Here is a 27,835-nt window from a genome sequence, read left to right as displayed (position 1 = left end):
GTGCAGGGGTCGTTTCGTAGAAAAAGAGCTAGGGGAACTCATTAGCATAACTCATTAGCATATGCCACACCCCCTGACATCATAAGGCCCGGCGGTGGACCTGCAAGGCCGGCGGGAGTGCGAGGAAGCCCCGCCAAGGCCCTCCCTGGCCCCAGGCAGGCAGGGGTGGGGAGAGGCGGGGAGGAAGCAACTTACCCTCCCTCTTCTCCTGCCTCCTCCTGGCTGAATGAGGGCCGGAAGCGGGGTGGCCGGAAGCAGGGGGTGGGGCTTCGTCGTGTGCCCCGCCCCCCGCACCTCACCCCGGGGGAACTGTGATCCCCCGCGATCCCCCCCGAAATGACCTCTGGCTATGTGACTACAGATCAGGCCCTAACGTGTGTGAAGAGATGGTGGTGGTAAGAATTGCACATATCAGATTTCTGGCTATACAGCGCAGGGCCTAGTTATGTAACTCTGGAGCCCAAAGTAAATAATTTCTGTCACTCACTGCCTTACACAGGATTTAACATCTACTTCGGAAACGCTATTTTACAAAGCATGGAAGCTGGCACCCACTACTCACTTGCCACTGTGCACAGGCCACCATGCCCGGCCTTTTCAAGCACGTAAGCCACCCCCACACAACTGTGTCATGCAAACAGGCCCTCGGTTGTGGTCAGTAATGTCCGGGCCTGATAAGCAAGCCTTAATTTGCAGTGTGTGTGAACATAAGCTTTGGTACCTCAGCTAAACATCCCGTCATATTCAGGAACAGAGTTTAAGGTAGGTCATGGTGGAGCAAACGGAGAAGAGTGGAAATACCCTCTCGGTGAAAGGGATATTAAATGTAAATATGTGTTGCATGTTCTCAGCATTGTAGAAAGACACCTCTTCCCCCTCATAGTCTAAGTAGACTCTGACTTTGTTGAGCCTTTCGGGTAGGAAAATTGGGGTCCTCTGTGGGGTGGTGACAGCCCAGTACCGGCCGCCATTTTGCTGCAAGGCCCAGATTCCCTCTTCAGGACAAAACTGGGTCAGTCCTTTCCTTCGCACTGATTCCTTGGCCACTCCAAAGGCCCAACCATCCCCAGACCCCATCTCCACCTCCCAGTAATGCCTCCCTGTCTTGAATCCCTCCGTCGCCAGGACACGGGAGTTGGTGTCAAATCGTTTGGGGTTGTCAGGCAAGTCTTGCTTCCGGCATCCCATCCTCACGTTCTTGAGGTCAGCCGAGAGGATGAGGAGGTGGTTGGCTGTCTCAACGTCCAGGAGCAGGTCCTCTATCAAGCAGGATAATATCATTCAGAACAAGTCAAACACTGTAACTAATAACAAAGAAAAGCAGCAGCAACGGCGGATTATAACTCAAGATGATGGTTTTGAGAGACTCTGCATCGTACTGAATACTAGGGCCATCTTTTCCAGCTGTCACTTTGTTTAATCTCACACGTCTTAGATTAAATGGAGATCTACAGTAAATAAAACAGCATAGTTCATTGGACTGGCATAGGTCAGTATGGGAATACAGAAATGTTTACGGTTGCTTCCACACAGAGGCGATTCCCCATTTTCCTCTCATTGCTGCAACAAAGGCATTCACACGGCAATGGAGCTTCCCCATGGGATTTTTCTCCTCATTTCCCCTCCCATCCACCCAGGGAACATTTCGTAGAAAAAGAGGTGCAGGAGCTCATTAGCATAACTCATTAGCATAATTTATTTGCATATGTCACACCCCCTGACATCACCGGAAATGTGTCAGAAGGCAACACCCACTGCTCAAGCTCCACTGGACTGTTTTGGATTGCTAGCTATGGGGGGGGTGCAGATCTGCCCTAGCAGAGGAGGGAGAGCTTGTACATGAATAAACCTTGGCCTTAAGGGTGCCACTGGACTGTTTTGGATTGCTAGCTGGGGGGGGGGGCGCAGATCTGTGAAGGAGGGAAGGGTTTTTTTTAGGGAGGGAGGGAGGAAGGAAGGAAGGAAGGAAGGAAGGAAGGAAGGAAGGAAGGAAGGAAGGAAGGAAGGAAGGAAGGAAGGAAGGAAGGGCAAGGCAAGGCTTCTGGCTTCTTGTGGCCTGGGGCTGCTGGAAGCAGGGGGTGGGGCTCTTTACTGCTGGAGCTCCGCTCCTGTGCGCTCCTGCAGGAAATTACCCCTGTATCCACCATTCCCCAGCAGGCTTTTTGACTTCTTTTTTTAATTGGTGTGTGACATATTGCTAGAGCATAGGACATTATATCAACAGAGGCAGGGTGGGGTGGAAATCCATACTGTGCCATCTATGCTCTCTCCAGACGCACTGAATATGATCTGTAAGGAGGTTTAAAAGACTGCAAAGCAGAGTTGTGAAAACCAAGATGGTGGGTGACTGTATGATGAAGTTGCAAGTAAGCCTCATAAAAGAGCCAATGCAGATTGGGGGTGGGGTGGTGGTGGTGGAGGGTCAGGGAAACCAAAATTCAAATCACTCCTTGGAAAGACGGGTGAGATAAAAATGTAAGAGACCGGCATTTTCCAGATTGCATTAATGTTCCATGTTCATTCCCCAATGTTAACGTTGTTGTTTTTTCTTGTGTCCGCACTACTTCGTTAACATCCTCGTGCTGTTCCAGTCATTCCTCATTTCTCCCCGTTCTTTCCTAAGCTAGTTTTTTTCATACTTTCCCCCCTCCATTGCAGAATGAATCCGCAAGACAGCCTCTTGCTCAGAATCTGAACATTTTTTCCTACCTCATGCATTGCCCCCTCTTGGATTGGGTGGCAAACTTTTATAATACATATATTTGCATGCCAGCCATGAAACATTTCAGCACTGGAGGGCACCTGTGATGAGACAAACAGTCAGTCCCATGGGAGGGGGGGGGGCAATACCAGCAGCCAATCACTGCCCATTTATTTTCTCTGCAGCCTATTCTATCTTATGCATGCATTGGCGGCAGCAAATTTCAAGGTGTTTAGCGGGACTATCCTGTGTCAAAAGCCCAGAGTCCTTGGCCCTCATGGAAGCATGAAATAATATTGTTTGGCCAAAGACACATCCGGAGGGGTGGTTGTTTCTGTGCATAAGCACAGAGCTTCTCTTGGGAGAGCAGCCACCACTCCACGCAAAGTTGGAGGCTCAGCAGAGTGAGACGAGGAGGGGGCTTTCATGGAGCCTCTCCCCCAAGAAAAGGCACAGGGCACTGGAGATTGGGGCAGACCCATCCTGGAAGCATCCCTCTCCAGTAAGCTTACTCGAGCGTAAGCCCCACTGAGTTAATCGGTAGTAAGCCATTTGAGACCTGAACTAGACAATTTTGTTGTATAGAGGAGCGAGGTGTTAAAAAACATGATCTGCTCCAGGGGTCAAATACGCTAGGTATGCCACTAGAGCTGTGTACCTGATGCAAGTCAGGTAAAGGAATTCAAAATTTGGGGGGGAGCAAATTAGGGAGACTGCTCAAATGCAGGAAAAGAGTCAACCAATAAGGGATGAGATACGTACACCAGGAACGACCATCGCGGGAAATGTACTTTAACGGGGATTACACAGCCCCCTTGAGGCTGCTGAAGCACTATAACGCTTCAGTGCATGTTCACACACACAAAAATGGGGGGGGCAGAAAATCAATACTAGGGTTGCCAGGTCCCCTTCTTGCTCCAGTGGGAGGATTTAGGGGTCATTCGTGGGTAGGGCTGCCAAGTCCGCCCGGGGGGCGGATTTCCCCCCGCTTTGGAGACCCGATTTCCGGCACCGCGGAATCAGGCCCCGGGGGAAACCCCACCCCAGCGTGCACGTCAGCCGGAGGTGACGTGCTGATGCCGGGCACGCTGGGGGCGGGGCCACAGCCATCTGAGGGGAAAACTCTATGTTTCCCCCTAAGATGGCTGTGGCCCCGCCCCCAGCGTGCCCAGCGTCAGTACGCACGCACTCCAGACACCGTCCGGGAGCCCCCCGCCCCGGACGAAAACTGACTTGGCAACCCTATTCGGGGGATGGGGGGACATTGCATTATCTCTCTGACACATAGGGACATTCTGGTATTTGGCCGAAACTCTATGGTTTTTTTGCCCTCAAACTATAGGTTTCGCCCAAATACCAGACCATCCCCACATGATGTCCCCAGTGTGATGACGCCACTTCCAGGTGATGTCATTGCGTCAGCGATGTTGTGTGGCAACGTCCCTGTTTAGGGGCAGGGTTTTCCCTGCCAGCCAGCTGGTCCATGGTGGGGAGAAGCCCCTGACACTGGGGGATCCCCCCACTCAGACCTGAGGGCTGGCAAGCCTACAGATGGAACCGTGATGGAGAAAAAAACAAAAAACCCAGGAGTGTGAACTGATCACACTGATAGCATGATCACTGGAACCACCATGACACCCCTGCAAACCTGAAAGACGACTATGGTCTGGAAAATGCCACAGAAACAGAAATCTTTTCTGCCCAGGAAGTGCTATGAAACACAAAAGCTTGTATTTGCCTACATTAACCTAAATTGCCTTAATAAGAGCTATTTTTTCTTTTCCATTGGGACTGGCAAGGCGATCATTACTTGGGTCAGTGAACTTACAGAAAAACAAATTGCTGAAATACAGTATGTAAGAAATATTAATCAACATTAGTTTTGTAAAAGGCCGTATTTTAAAGAATAACCTTTTAAAAGGGTGAAAAAAACACCTAGGAACACTGCAATCATAGCAAATTCAGGATTTGCACTGAACATGAATGTCCATGATCACTCTTCTTGAGAAAGCATATTTAGTTTGAAGCAATTACCTTTCTCACCTTTCCCCAGTTCATCTCGCAGATTGTCTGGGGGGGAAAAGGAAGCTCAATCAATGGAAGTCTGGATTAAAAGGCACTTGAGAGTGATTTAGTTCAAACATTGTGCATTATAGCCAACATTTCTCACAGGTCAGACTATAGAATTACTTCTTGAAATTATGTTTTGCCTTAAAGCTTTCCAAGACCCCTGAAACCCATGTCAGGAGAGTAATGAAAGGGAGGCTAAGGATGGTCGGAGATACTGCCTTCCCAAATCAAAAATACTTTGATTATTTTAGGCAGCTGAGGAAGAGTCATGGCTCAATGGCAGAGCACCTCTTTTGCAAGCAGAAGTTGTCACGTTCCATCCCCAAACCTTCCGTTAAAGGCATCTGACAGTAGGTATGGTGACAACCTCTGCCCCACATCCTGGAGAGCCACAGCCAGTCAGAGTAGACAAACCTACCTTGATAGACCAAAGGTCTGAGTCAGTACAAGGCAGTCTTATGCTTTCAATGACCCTGGTCACATGGGCCAGAAAACGTGGGGGGGAGGCGTGGCTCTTTGTGCCGTCACAATCTGATGCGCGATTAGGTGATCAGACTTGACGGCTGCCCACCGGGACTTCCACCATCGGCGTGCGCAGCAAATAGGACGCCGGCACAATCACACCACAAGTGTCCGGAGGCAGCCCATGGCAAACCATTTGCTGGTAGGTCGATCCTGGTAGCTTTTAACTATGCAGCTTCGGCGGCTTGCCGCGGGTTGGCCACGGGAGTGCTACGCCTCCCAAATGTTCCAGTGAGATTGCGCCCGGAAAACCTGCCAGAGTACCGTGCCTTCAGCGGGTCAAATGCTCCGTGTGACCGGGGCCATAATTTATCAAAATATTTGTATTGACTCTTGTAAACCACCTTGGACATTGGGGAAGGCAGCACGTATCCATTTTAAAGATATAATAATAAATAAAATCAGTAGCATTTTTGAGATGAAAGGAACTCCATGGCACAATCTTTAGAAGCAGCCATTGAGAGCCTTGTGGAGGGTGAGCTCACATGGCCCAGTGGGACTTCAACTGACCATTAGCCATTTCCTTTCTACCTCCCCCTTATTCTCTGCCAGCATCAGAACTCCCAGGCCACAAGCCCACATGGCTTACTCTCAAGCCTGAAAATACCACTAAATGTAAAGAGAGGGGTACTGCTTTCCTTTACCTTTGAATTTCTTCAACACTCCCTTGAGAACCACAGTCTTCAGAGAGAAATTGGAGATGTGCCCTTTCATGTCAGAAGAAACAGGGATGGGCAGCTGACACTTAAGATCATCACTTCTAACAAGATTTTAAAAGACAGAAAGATTACCAGATTGCAGTATTGATGATACAGCAAATGCTTATACTTTGCCTCAGAAGTATGAAGCTTAAATAAGATTTGTGAGCATTTCTTTGAGCAACTGTTAATATGGAAGAAAGGTAGCAGAGGGGAAGATGTTTGTAATGCTGATGGCCATTATACTTTTATTCTGATGTGAAACAAGAAGTGCTTTTAGCCTCCTGTCTTTGGATATCCCGATGTTTTGTAGACTACCCTTTTTTTTCCAGTTGGACATATAGATATACACATACCATGAGGGTACTGAGAAAAAAATGTAAATAGTAAGGCCAAATGACTGTGAAATACAAAAAGGCAGGGCTATTTTTGGGCAGGAACGCACAGGAACGGAGTTCCGGCTGGCTCCTGAGTTGGCCACGCCCAGCAGGAACTCATTAGCATAATAGGCCACACCTAACAGCAGAAACTCATTAGGATTGGCTACATTAGGGGTGTGTGGCCTAACATGCAAAGACGTTCCTGCTACAAAAAAAGCCCTGGGTTTTGACAACAAAGTAAACAGAATAAGAAGCAAAAGGTGGGTGTGGCTGGACGACCACACTTCTGGTAACTTGGGGGTGTGGCCTAATATGACAATGAGCTATGCTATCAGGGGTGTGGCCTAATATGCTAATGAGTTTCTGCTGTTGGGTGTGGCCTATTATGCTAATGAGTTCCTGCTGGGCTTTTTCTACAAAAAGAGCCCTGCAAAAAGGTACTATCTGTGCTATTTGCATGCAAAACTCAAATGTGTGTGTGGTGTAGTGAGAACTGGATACACATTCCGCTTGACCTAAAACCTATTGGGCAAGCTCACTGTAAACTCCCTCAGCTGGTTGCTGTGAAAATAAAATGGAAGAGGAGAGGACTATGTGCACCACCTAAGCTCGTTGGAGGATGGGTGGAATGAAAAAGTACTAAGTAAATAAATAGCACAATTCGCCCCTTTTGTAAGTGGCAGGCCCTGGCTCATTTGAAACTTCTGAGGAAAACAGGCTTGGTGTCATCTGAAGAAGTGAGCTCTGACTCATGGAAACTCATGCTGGAATAAATGTTCTTTAAGGTGCTGGTGGACTTCTGTTTTCTTTTGCCTCAGCAGACTACCACAGCTACCTTTCTGGAAGTGTCACCCAAAGGCCTATGCAAAGACCTTGAGCCAAGCTGAAGAAACAAAGTATAACTCTTCCTCCCCATCACACCCCCGCCACCAGGAGCACATGCTCTGTAATCAAACTGCCAGGGAGGAAAGGGATAATATTCTCACTTGCTGAAGAAGTTATAAAGGGCATGGGATCTGCACTGACCTAAGGGAGATGAACTACTGTCTGTAACATTCCTCAGTGACTGGATGTCTCTGAATGGCTGCCACTGACCTTTCAGTTGGTTCATAAGTAAAGAACTAGAGAAGGTGAAAATTCAGCTCCGTACCTGACAAGGGCACTTGTCACATCCTAGACGGAAGGGAAGGGGGGGGAGAGAGAGAGAGAGAGTCTTAATTATATGTTCCACACTGGCAATGCCAGGTGTATGATTAGGGTTGACAACCTCAAGGTGGGGCCTGGAGATCTCCCAGAGTTACAACTGATCTCCAGGTGACAGAGATCAGTTTTCATGGAGAAAATGGATACTTTATAGGGTGGTTCATTATACCCCACTGAGATCCTTCCCTTCCCCAAACCCCTCCCTGCCCAGGCTTCACCCCCCAAATCTCCAGGTATTTCCCAATCCAGAGTGGGCAACCCTACATGCCTATTTCTTCTCCTTCTTGTCCCCCCCTCCCTTTTTCTTGATTTGCTGGATGAGGAACTGTATGATAAGATGGAGGCCAGCAGGGTTGACCCGAAACATTTCGGCACCCTCCACACTGATGCACTGCAACCTGTTTTAAAAGTACGACCCAGAATCTGTTGGATTGTCACAGAGGATGCTGGGGCAGGCACAGTGTAATGTATTGGCACAGTTACATGAATCACCTCATTAGACACCCATGTTAAGCTTCGAGCCAAGCCAGGGCTCCTCTGACCGAACTTCCTATATAAATATACTTCCTGAAAACTGGAAAAAGGATGAAAGATATATAGTGTCACACTTACTAACGTCAGGAAGGTTAGTGCTGGCAAAATTCTGGAAGAACGAAAGGGCACCTCAAAAATTGGACTTTATTAATAAAGTAATAGAGGTGGCCGAAATGGACAACTTAACTCAAAAGCTTCATGGAAATATGAATTCAGTGTTTCAAAAAGTTTGGTCAAAAGTATACAAGTGGTTGGAAGCAAATGTAAATCTATAAAATAAATGTAATAAGAAATCATGGAAATATAAGTTTAAAGAAACTAGGTATAGAAAGAGAAGGATCTGTTATTTGTTATGTAATATGTTTATGTTTTGTTAGGGTTTGTTTGTTTTGTTGGGTGTTTGTATCTGAAAAATAAAAAATCATTAAAAAAAAGAAAAAGAAAGATCTGTCTTGCTCTTTCACAGCTCCAGTCACTGGATTTAAGTATCTAAAGATATTCCCAACTTCACTATTAGAATATAAGATGAGTATGAAACATCTACATGGTCTGAATCAGAATTTTGGTGCTGAGCTACACAAACAGGGAGTTATATTTATTAATATGCATAATTCTTAATTGTATCAGTTTTCTTGCCTGGAATATATATTCAGGATAGCTGAACCAGGGGCAGAGCACATGAGAGCCCATACCTTGAATAAACCTTTGTTGGTCTTAAAGGTGCCATTGGACTCTAGATTTGGGATGAGAAGATCTGGCTTCAAATCATCACTGAGCCATGACAGTCAGTGGGTGATTTTGGGCCTTTCACTCTTTCTCAGTTTAATCTATCCCATACCTTTGCTTTGCATGAAGACAGACTATGGGAGGGAAAATTCATGTATACTCCTAAACTCCTTGGAGGAAGGGCAAGATACAAACAGATCAGTGAGTACATTAGATTGCTTGCTGAATTCTCTATGTATGATTCTATGAGCCTCATACAAACAGGACTGACAACTACAGGATACATGCTGAAACATATTCCATTGGAATTGAACCAAAATTAATGGTATTTATACAAAAAACAGCATTTGGGTAGTACACTCAGTAATATACCACACCAAAACCAGCATATGACACACTTTACAAGTTGGTTAATAATGGCTAATACTATGTTTCTGGAATCCAAAAAAGTGGTTTATTGGTAACACAGAAATTACCCAAGTAAAAAAACTTTAAATATCTAGGCATCACCTTTCAGCATAATTTAAATTGGGTAACTCATAGATCCCGAATCACCACTGCAGCTAAGTGGGCTACTACCCAGCTCAAACAGTTCTTCTTCAATAATGGTAACCAGTATGTTTCTGCTACAATTACGATTTTTGAAGCCAAAATTCTACCTCAGATGCTTTATGGCATCCCAATCTGGATAAAGGCATTCAGCAACAACTCAGAGAAAATTCAGGCAAGATTTTTCCGACAACTTTTAGGAGTTTCTAACTACACTATATTCGGCCCTTTGTATAGAATTGGGCCAGCATTAATATGCAGAAGACATTACTTTTGTTTCCCTTTCTTCCCCTACCTCTGTATATCCCAAAAAATTTAATAAAGTGTATTACACAAAAAAAAGTTCTCAGACCTGGTTAAAGCCTTAACCATCCACTATCTTTCAAAAGTGGTAAGACAGGTATAGCATACATACCATTGCCAATAAGTTCCACTGCATGATCCTTCAGGTCTACTTTTCTGAGAGACAGAGAACAGTTTTTGATTCACTCCTTCCTTACAGTTCAGTACTTTATAAACCTTTGTTCTCCTCTTCTCTTAGTATGGCACACACATCCAGCAAATAAGAAGGCAAGGCACTACGTTAAATAGTAGGCCAAAATTAAATATTTAAAGAAGCCTCAAAGGGCATTCATTCATTAGCCAACTCCCCACACATAATGTGTATGTGACCTGGCAACTGTGTTGTTTCTTTATCATGTGTGGTTGTTTTCAGTGTCACATATGGTTAATCTGATCCTTCTCTGAGCCCAGTGGCTGTTAGTGTAACTTCTCTTGGCTCCTCACAGTCACAGGTGTGTGCTGTATCACACACCCACCTACTCCTTAAGCTCTTTATCTTTGTGTAGGTGAGGCAGTCAGTCCTCAAGGCCAGGGTTGCCAGCTGCCTGGAGATAAAAATTCCTGTCCCTTTTTTCATGGGATGTTATTTACTAGGTGATGTAATTAACATCCTTACCATGGAAACCTGCCCATTTCCACACATTAAGCCTCTATTATAGTGGCAGGACATTTGTTTTCTGGGCATCTGGCAACCCTGATCACCTTGAGACATCCAGTAGAAAGGAGACAGATTAAGGAAACGCCTCTCTCTAACTGGAAAGCCACTGCCCACTGGGAAAAGGCAACTTCATATATTCATAACAGCAGTAATATATTTTGTAAAGCATCTAAAGAACTAAGCACTGTATAAGACACAAACACATACGAACGCTCTGCCCAATAGGTATACTGTCCAACTGAAAATTAAGAACAAATTACCATTAAAAAAAAAGCTGGAACTAAAACAAAGTTTGAGTCCAGTGGCACCTTTAAGACTAACAAATTAAACTTTGTTGGTCTTAAAGGTGCTATTGGACTCAAACTTTGTTCTATTGCTTCAGACCAACACACCTACCTACCTGAATGGAACTAAATCAGTTTATTTAATCCTATAGATGTGACGCCTAGCCTTTTCTTAAATAACACTGAATGCAAGTATGTCTGTTTGTAAAGAGGAGCCCAGAGATGTAAAGTTTCTGGAATTGAAACTACAGGGTGGAGGAAAAACTCCCCCAATGAAACACCCCCCCCAAATGAAAAAAAACAGGAAGTTGGGGGAAAACTGAAATATATACAAAACCTACTGTCCTATTAAACTTGTTGCTTTAACAACATAAAATACATTATTTATAAGAATGTACTTAGCTGGTGGCAGATTGGGGCCCCGAAAACCAGGGGAAACCTCACCCCCAACGGGGGTTGAGAACCCTGATCTAGCAGAGGCTTCTAAATATGAGAGGAGCATTTGTTCAAGAAAATGTGACCAGTGATGCTCAGAAATCATGCACAAGTATGTACACCATGCGGTTCATCAGGGAATGTGACCACAGTGGATGGTACAACAGTTCCCATGGCACCACAGTCCTGGGATTTATGCACAATGAAGGTCCTACCTTGAGGAATTCAAGTACTGGCTCTTGGATCTTCTCCTCCAAGTCAGAAATGAGTTTGTTGAGGAGCGAGATCTCCTTAGAGAGCTCTGTGATGTTCTCGTTCTGCCTCTTGGTGATTCCCTTCTCCATCTTGTCCAGCTGCCCCAGGAGAAGCTGCTCCTGCTCGTACAGGAACTGACGCAGACCCTCAAATTCCGAAAGCACTTTCTGCCTCTCGATCTCTATGGTTTTCTTCAAAAGAAACCAATGATTAGGCCTTTCAGTACTGTAGTTGATTATTGTATGCAATTCTCTTAGGTATATTTATGTAATTGTGTATCTTTATACAATTTTTTTAAAAAAGAGATTGCAACCAAGAGGGAGAGGGCTATACCATCCCTGACTGATGTAGAAATAGAACTTTGTCCCCCTGATGTCAGACTGCAGGAAAGGCATCAGAGGAACCCAGCTGGATGCACTGCACCTTTGCATCCAGATGTCTGGTGCAATAGGCAGATGCTGTTTACTTCATAGCATTGTTTACTTCATAGGGTGTGAAATGCATAGCATTGCCAGCTGCCTACAGGAGGGAAATGTCCTGTCCCTTTAATAGAGGCTTTAATTTACCAAGTGGTGATATTTTCCTCTATGCCATAAAAAGCTTAAGCTGCCCATTTCCACACATTAAGCCTCTAATGTTTTTTCTCCAAGCCTTTTGGCAGCCCTGATGCTGACCCAGCATGTCAAAGCAGCCCTCAAGCCGTGCGTCTTCTTTATTTAGTATAATTTTTTTATACCACTCTTCCTCAAAAGAGCTCAGGGCAGCATACATCATGATCTTATCCTCCATTTTACATCCACAGCACTCTTGTGAGGTAGGTTAGGCTGAGGGAGAGTGATTGGTCCATGATGATGACCCATCTGAGTCCTTGAAAACTTCCCTGTTTTAACAGCCCTGGGTAGGCAGCAAAAACCAGGTGACCTCAAGGCTACGGATGGGGCTGCATTTGAGTTGATGAACCACAAGGTGTTCAGATGTTGGTGAGAGCTGACGAGCTCCTCAGGACCATAGCTACATATGTACACACATTACACAGATCTCTGTTTTTTTAAGGCCTCCTGTATCTTTTTTTACCTGTAGGTCTCCTATACTTTTATGTACTTGGACAATTTAACACAGGATGCTATTCTGGAGACATGGTCCTGGAGAAAAGCATTACCTGCTCAATATAATTTAACAAGCAGTTTCTGGTAGAGTTTCAGACAAAACTGAAGCTGAAAATCAAGACAAAGCATAGCTACTGGAGCAGGAGAAGAACACGGACCAAAAAACAAGAAAGCAGCAAATGGGGGTGGGTGGGGGGTGTCTGTCCTTTGCTTTTAATTTTCCACATTTCTCAATTTGCTAGCTCTTGTCAATTCCCACTTTTTGGGGTTTGCTGTGCACTTCTTTTAGAATGATGTTAATGGCAACTTTTTTTTTTGTTACGAGGTGAGTCAACATCAGCAATTTAGGTAATCTTTAAAGTGGCACAGGACTCCTGCTTAAATAAATGTTGACGACAGATGGCAGCAGAGTATAAGAAAACTTTGTTGTTGTTCAGTCGCACAGTCGAGTCCGACTCTTCGCGACCCCATGGACCAGATCACGCCAGGCCTTCCTGTCTTCCGCCATCCTCTGAAGTTTGCTCAATTTCATGTTCGTTGCATCTACGACACTGTCTAACCATCCATCCTTTGCCGTCCCCGTCTTCTTTGACCTAGGGACTTTACTAGGGAATTACAAAACAATCCAGATTGGCAATTTTCTCTGATTCCCCCTTGCTGCTGCAGCCCACTACTCCCTCCGTGCCTCAAGGCCCTCTAGCCCCCAGGAGTAGCATTTTTGCGAAAATCCAACAACAGCCAATACTAGATCAGCCTGCGTGAGCCCAAATCCAATGCGGCCTGATTTCTTAAGGGGCCCTATAATACAGGAAACTGGCCATAAAAAGGGGGCCCAATTAAGGCCATAGCCAGTGGTGGGACATACGGGGCAGGGCTCCTATCGAAGCTGCTGCACCCCGGCCTCCCCGGCCTCCCCGGCACTGCGCTCCCTCTGGGCCCTCGGCCCTCCCCAGCATCTCTGCAAACGTACCACCTGCTCTCTTCTGCCTCCACGCCAGGTCTGCACCACCCCACCCGAGACTCACCCTTCCATGCTGCCCAGCCTCTCACCTCAGGGCCAGAGTCCTCGAGGCTACCCTATGCGGCAACTAAGCCGTCCATCCCAAGTTGGGTCCCCGATGCCAGCAGCATCCGAGGAGGGAAGAGGAGGGTGAGTGCAGCATCCGGCGGGGGTCAGCTGGCTGCCGGAAGGGGTGGTGGCTGGGCAGGCCCTGGCATGCCCCTGGGAAAAAATTCCTGGCTACGGGGCTGGGCCTAATCCTGGATGGGGCTGTTGCATCCAACCATTTTGGCACTTGAAAAGACACAGGGGAGCAGATCAAGAGCACTTCAGCCCACTGTGCTGCATGCCTGTAGTTGCCAACCTCCAGGAAGGAACTGGAGTTCTCCTGGAATGACAACAGGTTTCCAGACAATAGAGATCAGTAGCTTCAGAGGACAAACTCTATTAATTTAGAAAAAATCCTGCCTCTCCAGGAGCCTGCCCTCTGATATACCAGAGATTGTAGCTAAAACCCTTTCCTAAATTGCCCCCTCCACAGGCATCACCCCCAAATCTCCAGGAATTTTCCAGCTTGAAGTTGGCAAACATATGCAGGCCTTCAGGACCTTTTAAAATCCCTTTAAAATGGTGGTGTGTCTACCGGTTGGACCCATGAATGCTGTCACATCTAGCTTGGCCCACGGCCTAGAGTTCTCAAGTGCAGCCATCTCAAGAAAGGAATGCTGCATCCTTTAAATAGGGCTAAGAAACTAGAGACCCCATGCCATGGAAACATCAGGTGCAATCTGAGACCAGTAATGGGTAAAAAAAAAAAAAAAGATCACAGCCCAAAACTGATAGTAAAGAGCATAGTTTTTCTGCAGAGCAACTTGTAGATGACTGGAGGAAGTGATATTTTATTGGAGCACACCAAATTAGTAAATAGCACTTTTTTCTATAGACTTTTTTCTTGGAAACTGCCTCAATCAAATTTGAGGTGGCTGTTTAATCAAACCCATTGCCAATTCTACTAGTCAATGGTGGAGTTGCCAAATTTTTAATCAGCCAGTGCTCCTGTGCCTTTAATAGCAGACTGATCTGCAGACATTAGCAGGTGATACCATGGAAAATAATTTCTATCCAAATGACCTTTCTATTTTATACCTTATTTTCCTCAATGTGTGCTCAGTGTTATTTTCATAAATACTGTCAAGGTGATTCTTTTGTCATTAACTATTCAAAATCCCAAGTATTAGTTTTCTCCAAACGCTGGAATCCAAAAAAGTGGATTATAGGTAACACAGAAATTGCCCAAGTAAAAAACTTTAAATACCTAGGCATCACCTTTCAGCATAATTTAAATTGGGTAACCCATAGATCCAAAATCACCACTGCAGCTAAGTGGGCTACTACCCAGCTCAAACAGTTCTTCTTCAATAATGGTAACCAGTATGTTTCTGCTACAATTACGATTTTTGAAGCCAAAATTCTACCTCAGATGCTTTATGGCATCCCAATCTGGATAAAAGCATTCAACAACAACTCAGAGAAAATTCAGGGAAGATTTTTCCGAAAATTTTTAGGAGTTTCTAACTACACTGTATTCGGCATTTTGTATAGAATTGGGCCAGCATTTTATTGAAACAAGAATTTGGCTAATAACCTTTAAATATTGGCTCAGGTTACATTTTAGAATTTCTTCAAAGTCTTTACTTTCAAAATTAAAAAGTGATCTGTATAGTATTACCTGGCTTTCAACTATCAGAAAGAAATCCCAACAATTGGACTTTTCAATCGATTTCTTCCTGCCCTTCAATGAATCTGCTATCTTTCGAACCATAAAACAAAGGCTTTTTGACCTAGAATTTCATAAGCTAAATCCTCTGCAGCCTTAATTTTCTTCTCAGGCCAAACTAAACCTCTCCGCCCAGCAAGGGAAAATGGCCAGTTACTTTTACAACCTTGATCACCCTTCTCACCATAGAGCTTTTACGTTGGCCCGACTAAATATTTTCCCCTCAAAAATATTAACTGGTCAGTATAACAAAGTCCCTTTCCATGAAAGGCAATGCATCTGTCCTCTAAAATAGACAGATTCAATCCATCACATTATCTTGAAATGCAGGTTCACATAAGAAACTCCTTTCCTCTCCAATATACCCTAAACATTGTGTTAACAATGACAGAACAGTCCAATGTCTATTAAATGACACAAACCCGGACATCACACAGCTCTGGTTGCTAGGTTCTTGGCTGAAGATAGATAAAAGCTTTCTGTTTGATTTGCCTTATTTTGCTGTCTCTGTAATGCCTCCTTGCTCATATTTTATCACACCATGTATTTTATTGATATGCCATTAAAGGTATTTGATTGATTGATTGATACCATGGGAAAGCTTCACCTGCAGATTTCTGCAGCTCAAGATTCTGTTGGCAGCAGAGAAGCAGGATAGGCTGGTTTTCTTCTGTTCAGTTGGCAAGCTTAGATGGGGAGCAAATGGATACCTGCATATATTCACATTCATTAGAAAATGCAAAGCAGGAATAATCTCTTTCCCCTCTCTTTCTGAGACATCCTGCAAACTAGTAGTATGCCTTACTAAGCTATATAAGTGCTGTTTCTGTCAGAGATGCCAGCCTCCAGGTGGGACCTGGAGATGTCCTGAAATTATACCTGACTTACAGAGATCCTCTGCAGAAAATGGATACTTTGGAGGTTGGACTATATTGGCATTGTACTCCACTGAGGTCCCCATCCTCCATTCCTACATCTCCTGGAGTTTCCCAACCTAGACCCGACAACCCTACACCGCCCTCCTCTGTTGGTGGCCAGGGAGGACCTGGCAACCCTATCTGATCACCAACATCTCAGCCACTGCAATTCATTCTTGTCATTTCTTCCTAGTAAATCTGAGCCCTCTGAGCTGCTGCAGTTTGTGAAGGAGCCAGCAGATTGGTCTACAAGTAAATGTTCATAGGGTTGACAACAGGCCTGGGGGGAAATGTCCTGTTCTTTTAAGAGAATGGTTTCATGGGATGTTATTTACTAGGTGATGTAATTAACATCCTTACCATGGAAACCTGCCCATTTCCACACATTAAGCCTCTATTATAGTGGCAGGACATTTGTTTTCTGGGCATCTGGCAACCCTGATCACCTTGAGACATCCAGTAGAAAGGAGACAGATTAAGGAAACGCCTCTCTCTAACTGGAAAGCCACTGCCCACTGGGAAAAGGCTACTTCATATATTCATAATAACAGCAGTAATATAATTTGTAAAGCATCTAAAGAGCTAAGCACTGTATAAAACACACAAACGCTCTGCCCAATAGGTATACTGTCCAACTGAAAGTTAAGAACAAATTACCATTAAAAAAAAGCTGGAACTAAAACAAAGTTTGAGTCCAGTGGCACCTTTAAGACCAACAAATTAAACTTTGTTGGTCTTAAAGGTGCTATTGGACTCAAACTTTGTTCTATTGCTTCAACACAGCTACCTACCTGAATGGAACTAAATCAGTTTATTTAATCCTATAGATGTGACGCCTAGCCTTTTCTTAAATAACACTGAATGCAGGTATGTCTGTTTGTAAAGAGGAGCCCAGAGATGTAAAGTTTCTGGAATTGAAACTACAGGGTGGAGGAAAAACTCCCCCAATGAAACACCCCCCCCAAATGAAAAAAAACAGGAAGTTGGGGGAAAACTGAAATATATACAAAACCTACTGTCCTATTAAACTTGTTGCTTTAACAACATAAAATACATTATTTATAAGAATGTACTTAGCTGCCGGCAGATTGGGGCCCCGAAAACCAGGGGAAACCCCACCCCAACGGGGGTTGAGAACCCTGATCTAGCAGAGGCTTCTAAATATGAGAGGAGCATTTGTTCAAGAAAATGTGACCAGTGATGCTCAGAAATCATGCACAAGTATGTACACCATGCGGTTCATCAGGGAATGTGACCACAGTGGATGGTACAACACGCCGTCATTCCCAAGGCACAACAGTCCTGGGATTTATGCACAATGAAGTTCCTACCTTGAGGAATTCAAGTACTGGCTCTTGGATCTTCTCCTCCAAGTCAGAAATGAGTTTGTTGAGGAGCGAGATCTCCTTAGAGAGCTCTGTGATGTTCTCGTTCTGCCTCTTGGTGATTCCCTTCTCCATCTTGTCCAGCTGCCCCAGGAGAAGCTGCTCCTGCTCGTACAGGAACTGACGCAGACCCTCAAATTCCGAAAGCACTTTCTGCCTCTCGATCTCTATGGTTTTCTTCAAAAGAAACCAATGATTCCAGCTGCCTACAGGAGGGAAATGTCCTGTCCCTTTAATAGAGGCTTTAATTTACCAAGTGGTGATATTTTCCTCTATGCCATAAAAAGCTTAAGCTGCCCATTTCCACACATTAAGCCTCTAATGTTTTTTCTCCAAGCCTTTTGGCAGCCCTGATGCTGACCCAGCATGTCAAAGCAGCCCTCAAGCCGTGCGTCTTCTTTATTTAGTATAATTTTTTTATACCACTCTTCCTCAAAAGAGCTCAGGGCAGCATACATCATGATCTTATCCTCCATTTTACATCCACAGCACTCTTGTGAGGTAGGTTAGGCTGCGGGAGAGTGATTGGTCCATGATGATGACCTATCTGAGTCCTTGAAAACTTCCCTGTTTTAACAGCCCTGGGTAGGCAGCAAAAACCAGGTGACCTCAAGGTTACGGATGGGGCTGCATTTGAGTTGATGAACCACAAGATGTGCAGACCTTGGTGAGAGATGACGAGCTCCTCAGGACCATAGCTACATATGTACACACATTACACAGATCTCTGTTTTTTTAAGGCCTCCTGTATCTTTTTTTACCTGTAGGTCTCCTATACTTTTATGTACTTGGAAAATTTAACACAGGATGCTATTCTGGAGACATGGTCCTGGAGAAAAGCATTACCTGCTCAATATAATTTAACAAGCAGTTTCTGGTAGAGTTTCAGACAAAACTGAAGCTGAAAATGAAGACAAAGCATAGCTATTGGAGCAGGAGAAAAACACGGACCAAAGAACAAGAAAGCAGCAAATGGGGGTGGGGTGGGGTGGGGTGGGGGGGAGGTTGTCTGTCCTTTGCTTTTAATTTTCCACATTTCTTAATTTGCTAGTTCTTGTCAATTCCCACTTTTTGGGGTTTGCTGTGCACTTCTGTTAAAATGATGTTAATGGCAACTTTTTTGTTTTGTTACGAGGTGAGTGAACATCAGCAATTTAGTTAATCTTTACAGTGGCACAGGACTCCTGCTTAAATAAACGTCGGCAACAGATGGCAGCAGAGTATAAGAAAACTAGGGAATTACAAAACAATCCAGATTGGCAATTTTCTCTGATTCCCCCTTGCTGCTGCAGCCCACTACTCCCTCCATGCCATTCCTCAGGGCCCTCTAGCCCCCAGGAGTAGCATTTTATAGACATCAAGGGGGCTGCAATGGGAGGGGGTGGCAGGAAAGTTTCATTCTCCCATTAGAAGTTTTAGTTTGGTTTGGATCTGACTCAATGGAGCCTTCACAGTGCATTCCTAAAGAAAGTCACACCTTTCTATACCCACTGACTTCATTGGACTTAAAAGGCTGTGACTCTGCTTAGGACTGCACTGTTGATTGCCTTTTCACTTAGATATTGGCCTTGCCTTAACCACATTTACAAATTTACCTGAAGGTCAGATCAAGTTGAAGCAGCAGCATCTACTCCAGGGCGCTCTTCTCCCTCACCCCCACCCAAATAAGTGGGCAGACTGATGTTCCTGGGAAGCTGGGCACACTAAAGAATTATGTTTTTGTTGTTTGTCCCCACCTTCTAGCAATCTCTGAACATGGAAGGTCCAATATTCTAAATCCCTGTAGCACTAATAGACCTGCGTCTTGTGGCAGTGAATTCCACAATTATGCAACTGACAGATCTAAGATAGCCAGCTGACCTGGAGAAACATGTCCTGTCTTTTCATGAAGCCTGATTTTATTTACTTCTCTGTCCTAGAAAGTTTCAGCTGCCCATTTCCTCACATTTAAGTCTCTGTTAAAGGCACAAGACATTTTTCTCCTAGCCTGTTGGCAAACCTAATCTTGACCAGAAAATAGGGTTGCCAACAACCTAGGGTGGAAAAAATGCCCTGCCCCTTATAGAGACTTAATGGGATGTTATTTACCAGGTGATGTTCTTTACCTCTGTGCCATGAAATAATCTAATTGCCCACTTCCACACATTAAGCTTTTTTTTCTCCAGGTTGCTAGCAGCCCTATCTTTAACAGCTTGATGTGCTCTGTTCATGGGGCAGGGCATTTTTTCTCCAGGTTGCTGGCAGCCCTATCTTTAACAGCTTGATGTGCCAGTATTAACATTAACAAGTGATGATACTTATCCCCATACTTTGCTGATTACACTTCAAAGGTGTTTGTGACTGCATTTTTTAAAAAAGCTTAGGAGTGCAGTTCAAACAGCTGAAGGGCTGTGAAGGGTTAATTCTTCACAGAAACAGAGAGCCTTGAGTGACAGGGTGCTCCAAGAAATCTGATTGGTTAGCATCAGCTGAGCAGAGAAAGACTTAAGAGCTACATGATGATGAGTCAGTCAGATTTCTGCCTTGATTGAGTTGAGTATGATTTCAGCCTTATCTGAGAGCAGTTTTACAGTACTGGGGGGAAATGGGCAAGAAAGTATGGGAAGTTGGGCGAAGACTCCCATTTGGGATAGAGGAGAAGGAGGAAGAAGAAATTGGATTTACACCCTGCCATTCACTCAGAGTGGCTTACGATCTCCTTTCCCTTCCCCTCCCCACAACAAACACCCTGTGAGGTAGGTGGGGTTAAGAGAGCTCTTTCAAGAACTATGGTTTACCCACGGTCACACTAGCAGCTGCATGTGGAAGAGTGGGGAATCAAACCCGGTTCTCCCAGATTAGAGTCCTTGCACTTAACTACTATACCAAACTGGATAGACCTTCTAGTGACAGGAGAATTTCCCTATACAGCCAAACAGGGAGTTAGCTCTGAAGAGTGGAGAGAACCCTGGTGTGAATTAGAAACTGCCTTTAAAGACTTAAGAATCAGTTAAAACCTCAAGATGAGTACTGGTGTTTCAAGAGAGGGGGCCTGGGTACTGGAAAGAATGTACCGGCCTTCTGGAAACTAAGAGTCAGTGAATATTCAAAGAAAGTGTACTGGAGTGTTCGAAAAACACTGGAACAAAAACCTCTCAGCATAAAGATTTTAAGTAACTGTGAATAGCTTAAGAAAGTGTGCGTCAGCGCGGAGCTCAACCACGGATCTGGACAATGGAAGTTGGGGTAAGTTCGGTCCCACGCTGCCGCCTGGAACCACCTAGCCCCTTCCTTCCCTGCATGTGTCCCTCTTCGGGGGGCACACAGGAGCATGGGGGTAAAAACCACCTCTGGCCCCTCAGAATACCGTGGAATTCAGTGCTGAGTTAGGAGAGCTTCTCCACTCAACAACCGTAGCGTCGCGCCACAAACCGGAACTCATAATTGATATATATAGATTTCTGTTAAGTTTTAAGGATCATTTTAATGTGTAAGAGGTGGGGTTTATAGGGGTCACGGGTGTTGGATGTAGTAATATTTACACTTTAATAAATAACTATTAAAAAAAAGAAAAGAAATTGTGCTGAGACAGGGTGGGACAGCCAGAGTTCTTTAGGAAAGTCCTTCAGCTGTTTATATAGCACTTGTAAGCTTTTAAAAAGTGCGGTCCTTCACAGTGCTATGAAAGGAATAAGACCAGATCCAGGCCTGTATTTTTTTCTGGCCATTTGCAACTCTGCCTGACTCTCTGTAGAAGAGGCCAGCCATTATTCACATCTGACAACTGCATTCAGGCAGTTCAGTTTATACCAGTTTGATTGATCTCCAGTTTCTTCTGAGTCTGGAGGATGCAGTCTCTCTATAATTGCATACAGTTTGTGTATAACAACAGGCACCCACCAAAAGATCTTGGCTTTTTTGGTCATCCTGTGTTTTGAATTCCAGAAGCTCTTGTCTCTCCTTTTTCAAAAAGTCCAAGCGGGCTTGTATTTGCTCCTAGGATCAAAGATAAAATTATAAATATACATAGATTTTTAAAAAATTATTTGTGTTTATTGTATGCCTTTCTAGACAGATCATAAACACACACACTCATGCAGGGGATTTCCTCTTTCTCCTTCTCCTACTGCTGACTCTGCCTCTACCTACCATTTTTCTTCACCTCTAACTTTCCCATCACCTCAACCACTACCACCTCCTCCTCCTCCCTACCTCTACCACGTTATACACACACTTTTCCTAGTTTATTTTCTTTCCCACGCTGCAGGCATCATTCTGATAGACGCCCAAAAGTGGCAGCTGAGGTAACAACGATTACTAGATTTCTCATCTCCCCCCAGCTGCTTTAGTTTGAACATTTTTAAAACTTCCCCTACCATTCTTTAACTTTTCAGATTTTGGGGGGAAACCTGCCATAGGGAAATCCCCCTTATGTGAATATGGCCCCATTCTGCAGGTTTTTGTTCTGATCTACACACTGGAGTCATGTTCACCCTTCAGAATTAGATATCTACATGTGGGGACCCACAAGAAACTTGCGAGATGGTTATCCCGTTCCTCATATCTTTGCTTCCTCTCCTCTCCTTCTACCTCTCCCATACTCTTTCTCCCTTTGATGGGACAGTAATGGGAAAGCTTTACCAACAGGGGTTCTTCCAGGACATGAAACAAAAGCCAGCCTGTACAGGACACTTAGAACTACATTCTGAAGAGAGGGTAACTTGGGCATTTCAGGACTGTTGTATATTATTGTTGACTGATTGCATTTCTAGCACACCTGTCTTCCATCACAGAACATGGAGAGGCATACACAGGGTTCTCAGATCACCCAGGCTCTCTAGCCGTAACCTGGGAACTAATTGTGCCCTGTCTACAAGTGCTACAAATATGATGTTTGAGTTTTGTTTCTCTGCAAATCCATGCAGTGAAACGTAGATTTGTTATAAATGTTTGTGGTCAGGACAAATAAAACTACCTTGTGATTCCTGTACCTTAAAAACGTCTAAAGAAGAGAAAGTGAGAAAAAGGATGCAGCTGCTGGTTGTGCCCCTTTGCTCTGCCGCTCTACCTGACAACTCTGCTAGCTTGCGGGAGGAGGATTTGTTACCTACAGTGTTTAAATGCTAAAATTAGAGGTTGCCAAGGCGCCAGTCTGTTGGGGATCATCCTCTCTGCCTTGGAAGACCTTTTACATAATCTCACATAAGTGGCTATGCCAGCAACATGGAGGGGAAAAAAATGTCTTGGCCCTTAATGATAGATCAAGATAGGTAGCTGTGTTAGTCTGTCTGCAGCACTAGAAAAGAGTCCAGTAGCATCTTATGAGTAAGAGCCCTCCTGAGTCACTGCTCAGTATCTGAAGAAGTGAGCTGTGTCTCACGAAATCTCATACCCTACCACAAATTTTATTAGTCTTTAAGGTGCTACTGGACTCTTACTCTTTTCTATTGCCCCTTTAGCATAGGCTTCATGTGCGGAAATAGGCAGTTGAAACTATTCATGGAAACAGAGGTTAATAATATCACCTGGTAAACAACATTAAGCCACTGCTAAAGGGGCAGGACACTTTTTTTTTGCAGGTCTTTGGGAACCCTAATTGATAAGGGAGATGAACACTGCCTCAGACATTCTTCAGCATTTTTCGCATGGCAAGACTGAATTCAGCTCCTATGTCTGAAGCAAAACCCTTGGCTAGGGTTGCCAGGTTGGGAAACACCTGGAGATTTTGGAGGTAGAGGGTTAGGGTTTGGGGGGGGGGAGGGACTTCGATGGGGTATAATGCCACAGAGTCCACCTTCCAAAGCAGCCACTTTCTCCAGGGGAACTGATCTCTGTCTCCTGGAGATCAATCGTAATCCCAGGAGACCTCCAGCCACCACCCTGGCTCAGATGAAGTCTTGCTTGCTTCTTAATACATTAATAACTTGCACCATTTAAAGTATCTCTTTTTATCACCCTTCTACTGGCATGTTGTCTAAGGAACAGACACTGGCAGTGTGCATTAGTGATTCTGAATTCAAGTTCACCCAGCCAATAACAATTGACACATGGATTATCCTGCTATTCTTATTCGTTCCCAGGTTAGCTCCAATTATAGGGCTGGTTGGGCCAGTGCACATCAAGGATGAGGGATGAGGTCATTTTCACACATTCTCCTTATCCAGTGATGGCTGCAATCGACCTGTAACTTGTATGGTGCGAGAACTCACATAAAGAACAGAGCCAAGGAAGAGGAATTATCGAGGATGAGTTAATTTGAGGGCCAAACTACATGGGAAATCTGTGACTGGATTGCCAAATATTTTGGTTTTTACTGTAACATAGTTCCACATTTGATCAGAGAAGCAGTGCTAGGGGAGGGGTATTTCCCTCCACAATTTAGCAACCACGTGGGGGAAAGGGTACTGTATACTGGGGCAACAGTGCAGGGAAAAGGACTAAGTGACCACTCCACATAGCATTGCCAGTTCCAGGCTGAGAAATTCCTGGATATTTGGGGGTGGAGCCTGGGAAGGCTGGTGTTTGGGGAGGGGAGAGACCACAGTGAGGTATAGTGCCAGAGGGTCCACCCACCAAAGCAGCCATTTTCTCCAGGGGAACTGGAGGAATCAGCAGTCTGGATATCAGTTGTGGTTCCAGGAGACCTCCATGAACCACTTGGAGGTTGACAATCCAGCTCCAGTGCCCTGAGCAAAGATGGAAGCCCCCCCACTTCACTAAGCAAAGCAAAAAACAACTTGCAGATCTTCCACACAATTTATAGTTTAGTAAGTGTACTATCAAGTCACTCATCATAAGGGTTTGCAGCAGTGGGCTGGTACCCTGGCTGCTTTGTGGACCAACTGCACCCTTTCCCCAAACTCTTATAGACACTGGCCCTCTGCTATTCAGCTCCGTTACCTTCACCAGCTGTAGGTTCTATTTTAAGTAACCATCAACACTGATGATATGAACAGAAAGCTCGGGCGGGCTGCTGTCCAAAGAAGCAGGGGTCAGCCTGGGATCTTATTCCAATTTGGGAAGTCTCCCTCCCAGAAATAGACCAGGAATCTGATTACTTAGTTAACCTTTTGTGTGCATCTGGTGAGGAGAGTGTGTTCAGTCAGCCCCAAATAAAACCCAAACTCAAATAGAGAACAAGGCTTCTCTCACACATCTCTTTGAAAGCCAAAAACACTCCAGAGGGCTCACCTTTTGTCACTAATATCTTCAGTGCCCTTAACAGTGGTTTGATGGGCAGGCCTTTTTCTTATTATTTGCAGTAAAACAAACAAACAAACAAAATTTGTGCGAGAGGTAGCTAGTAAAAATGCTGTCCTCTGCACCATCAAATGCTTTGCCTGCTCATCCCTGCATACTAAAAGCACAGGAGGTGGCCATGCTGTGTGTCCCGTCTCCCCCCCCATCCCCCCCCCCAGAGACTGGGCAGCCCTGCATTTGAAGTCAACAGCATTGCTAAATGCTAAAGAGTATTCATTTTTGCTGTGCTGAAAGAAACAAGGGGAAACTCATCATGTCCGAATTTGCCACAGAGTAGAACCATTTACCATCCAAACGCAACAGATCATCCGACCTAATCCCAGTCATGTCAATCTGTTGCAGTAAAATAAAAAACAGTCCAGTGGTTTAGGTTGATGCAGGAATACATTCTGTCCATCTCTGAAGTGCCTCTGGACTGCACAAAATCCTACTTAGTGTGGTCCAGATGCACCATTTCAGCATTGATCTTGCAGTGCCAACTGGCTGAGGGGCTTCTAAACAATAAATTGCACACTGTTGTTGCACACTGAATGTGAACTTGCTGTTGCAATGTACTTTCTTTTGATTTAAAAAGAGCACAGACCAGAAGGTCGGTAGTTCAGCAGTTCGAGACCCGAGTGCCGCATGACGGAGTCTCTGGTCCCAGCTCCTGCCAACCTAGCAGTTCGAAAGCAAGAAATTGCAAGTTGGTAAATAGGTACCGCTTCAGTGGGAAGGTAACAGCGTTCCATGCACCTTGACATCTAGTCATGCCGGCCACATAGCCATGGAAAATGTCTTCGGACAGCGCTGGCTCTTCGGCTTGGAAATGGAGATGAGCACTGTACCCCTAGAGTCGGATTCGACTGGCTTTTGAGCAAGGGAAACCTTTACCTTTTACCTTTAAGAGTCCAGTAGCACCGTAAAGACTAACAAAATTTGTAGTAGGGTATGACCCTACCACAATTTTTGTTAGTCTTTAAAGTGTTGCTGGGCTCTTACTCTTTTTTACTGCTTCAGACAGACTAACCCATCTTTCGTCTATCTTCTTTAGATTTGTTTTCTAACTACTTACTTCAATGGCTTTCAAGTTTCATATCTCCAGAGAACCCATTCTGTATCCATTCTCCTGCTAAGGAATTCCCTGTGCACTGCATCAAACCCAACTATGTGCTGATGATGATTATGGGGAGTCTTGTAGGGTCCATGCTCGGAGCATGTGAAGACCCAGCTGTTCATCTGGCCAGACTTCTTGGGTGTCCCTGTTGACTCACATGAATGTTGCCCTCACACAATGCTCTTGGATGCATACTGAAGGGGACTGTAGAAATGGTATGGATGTCAGCCTCCAGGTGGGGCCTGGGGATGCCCTGGAATTAGAGCTCATCTCCAGACTACAGAGATCGGTTCCCCTGCAGAAAATGGATGTTTTGGAGGGTGTACTCTATGGCATTGTACCCCACTAAGGTTCCTGTTCTCCCCAGGCTCCATCCCCAAATTTCCACGAGTTGCCCAACCTGGATCTGACAGCCCTATCCCCTATCCCCCACTGGTGGCCGGGGAGACCTGGCAACCCTAAGAAGTAGGCAATCTATTTTTCAGAGAAATTTGTTGATTTTCTCATTGATGAGCTTCTAACAAGTATCAGAACCCTAGGATTCTTCTTGAAATATAGTCTGAAAATTACTGACTTAGAGTAATGGTCCAGGCTCTATACCTGTTATGTAGAATGTGCTGGGGATTGGCCTAGGTACCTTTCTAGAATTTTTAAAAAAGAAGGTGCACATATATTCGTGGGGTTCAGGACCACAGAGGTCTCCCCAGGCCACCTGCTGAGAAAACCAATACTACAGGCAGAAAAGACAGATACCTTATACTCCTGGGAAGCTTCTTCTACAGGCACCACGGCGTGAGGCCTGTGGTCCCGAGACCGGTCACACACCACACAGATTGTCTTCTGGTCATCCTTGCAATAGAGTTTCAGAGCCTCCTTGTGCTTCTCACACATCCCGTCCTCTTCAAGGCCCTTCACGCCACGCAGGATGAACTGGCTGATTATCTCAGCCATGTTGGCCAGCTGTCGGTTGGGTCTGAAGTTCCTGTACTGGGTAATCTCCCTGCACTGAGGACAGGGGAAATCTCTGTCCAGGCTCTTCCAGCTCTTAGTGATGCAGGCCCGGCAGAAGTTGTGCCCGCACTCGATGGAGACGGGGTCTTTGAAATACTCCAGGCAGACAGAGCAAGTGGCTTCATCTTGAAGGTTCCCTGGGAGGAACACAGCCGCCATGGCTCCTTCCTGGCAAGCTGAGCTGTCTTCTTCTCCTTCTCCTCCTTTGACTGCATACAGGGAACGAATGCTTGGCACGAAACACAAGGCGGGTGTTCCCATGCCAGAAACCAGCTGGTGTTGCGAGGTCATCTCAGGAGTTTCTGGTTTCTTGAACTGGCAACAAGTCAGTCACTGAATTGGATGGGAACTGTTTAGAACGCTTTAGTTAAAGGAGAAAGTCTGAACAGCAAGCCTTGTTCAGGTCGGGGAACAACAGAAGTTTCCAGAGCCTGCTGCGTGAGTAGAGGTATTTCATCATTCTCAGCAGGGCTGGTGGCAGTGATTCAGTTCTAACATTAGTGCTGGGAAAGCTCAGGCTTCCCAGAAAAGATGTTCCCTGTGACCTGGCAACCATCCCCACAAGTCCCTGGTGTGTAGTCTGATAGTCAAAAGAGAAAGGCACTCTGCACATGCTCTAAAACATAGGTCAGATAAGGTATTTAAGGAAACAGGAATGTTCTGGAAGAAATCATGCAGGGGCTAACTGACAAATTCTACCTTAAATGACAAAAGGACATTCTGGGGTCACCTTCACACTGGCCATTTTGTCTGGAATTGCTATTATTTAGAGAATCGGGTGGTGATTGCTGCCAAATCATTGCAACCCAGTATTGTCATTATTGTCCTCCCATGACCCCCTCCCCCCACCATCTGATCTGTAGCAATACTTTTGGCTTTGAACACAATCACAGCGCTAGCCTAGCCACCATGGGGAGCCAAAGGATTTTTCATGCACTTCAAAGGAA

The 27,835-nt window shown here is 45.0% G+C and overlaps 1 protein-coding gene across 1 annotated transcript; it reads right to left on the bottom strand.

Moving 5' to 3' along the window:
• Nucleotides 1–294: 294 nt before the first annotated feature.
• Nucleotides 295–27,473, bottom strand: LOC107124513 (tripartite motif-containing protein 7-like). The gene is made up of 7 exons (XM_015427992.1): nucleotides 26,631–27,473; nucleotides 21,422–21,517; nucleotides 17,489–17,719; nucleotides 7,522–7,544; nucleotides 5,938–6,053; nucleotides 4,736–4,771; nucleotides 295–1,259 (listed from the first exon to the last, which is right to left on the bottom strand). The coding sequence occupies exons 1-7, from the start codon at nucleotides 27,177–27,179 to the stop codon at nucleotides 745–747; spliced, it is 1,566 nt and encodes a 521-aa protein (XP_015283478.1). The 5' UTR covers nucleotides 27,180–27,473; the 3' UTR covers nucleotides 295–744.
• Between the last annotated feature and the right edge of the window lie 362 nt (nucleotides 27,474–27,835).

This window comes from Gekko japonicus, unplaced genomic scaffold (assembly GCF_001447785.1).
Source record: "Gekko japonicus isolate JY-2015 unplaced genomic scaffold, Gekko_japonicus_V1.1 scaffold1007, whole genome shotgun sequence".
Taxonomy (NCBI): Eukaryota; Metazoa; Chordata; class Lepidosauria; order Squamata; family Gekkonidae; genus Gekko; species Gekko japonicus.
The sequence above is the reverse complement of the archived record's forward strand: the minus strand, read 5'-3'. Positions and strand labels throughout refer to the sequence as shown.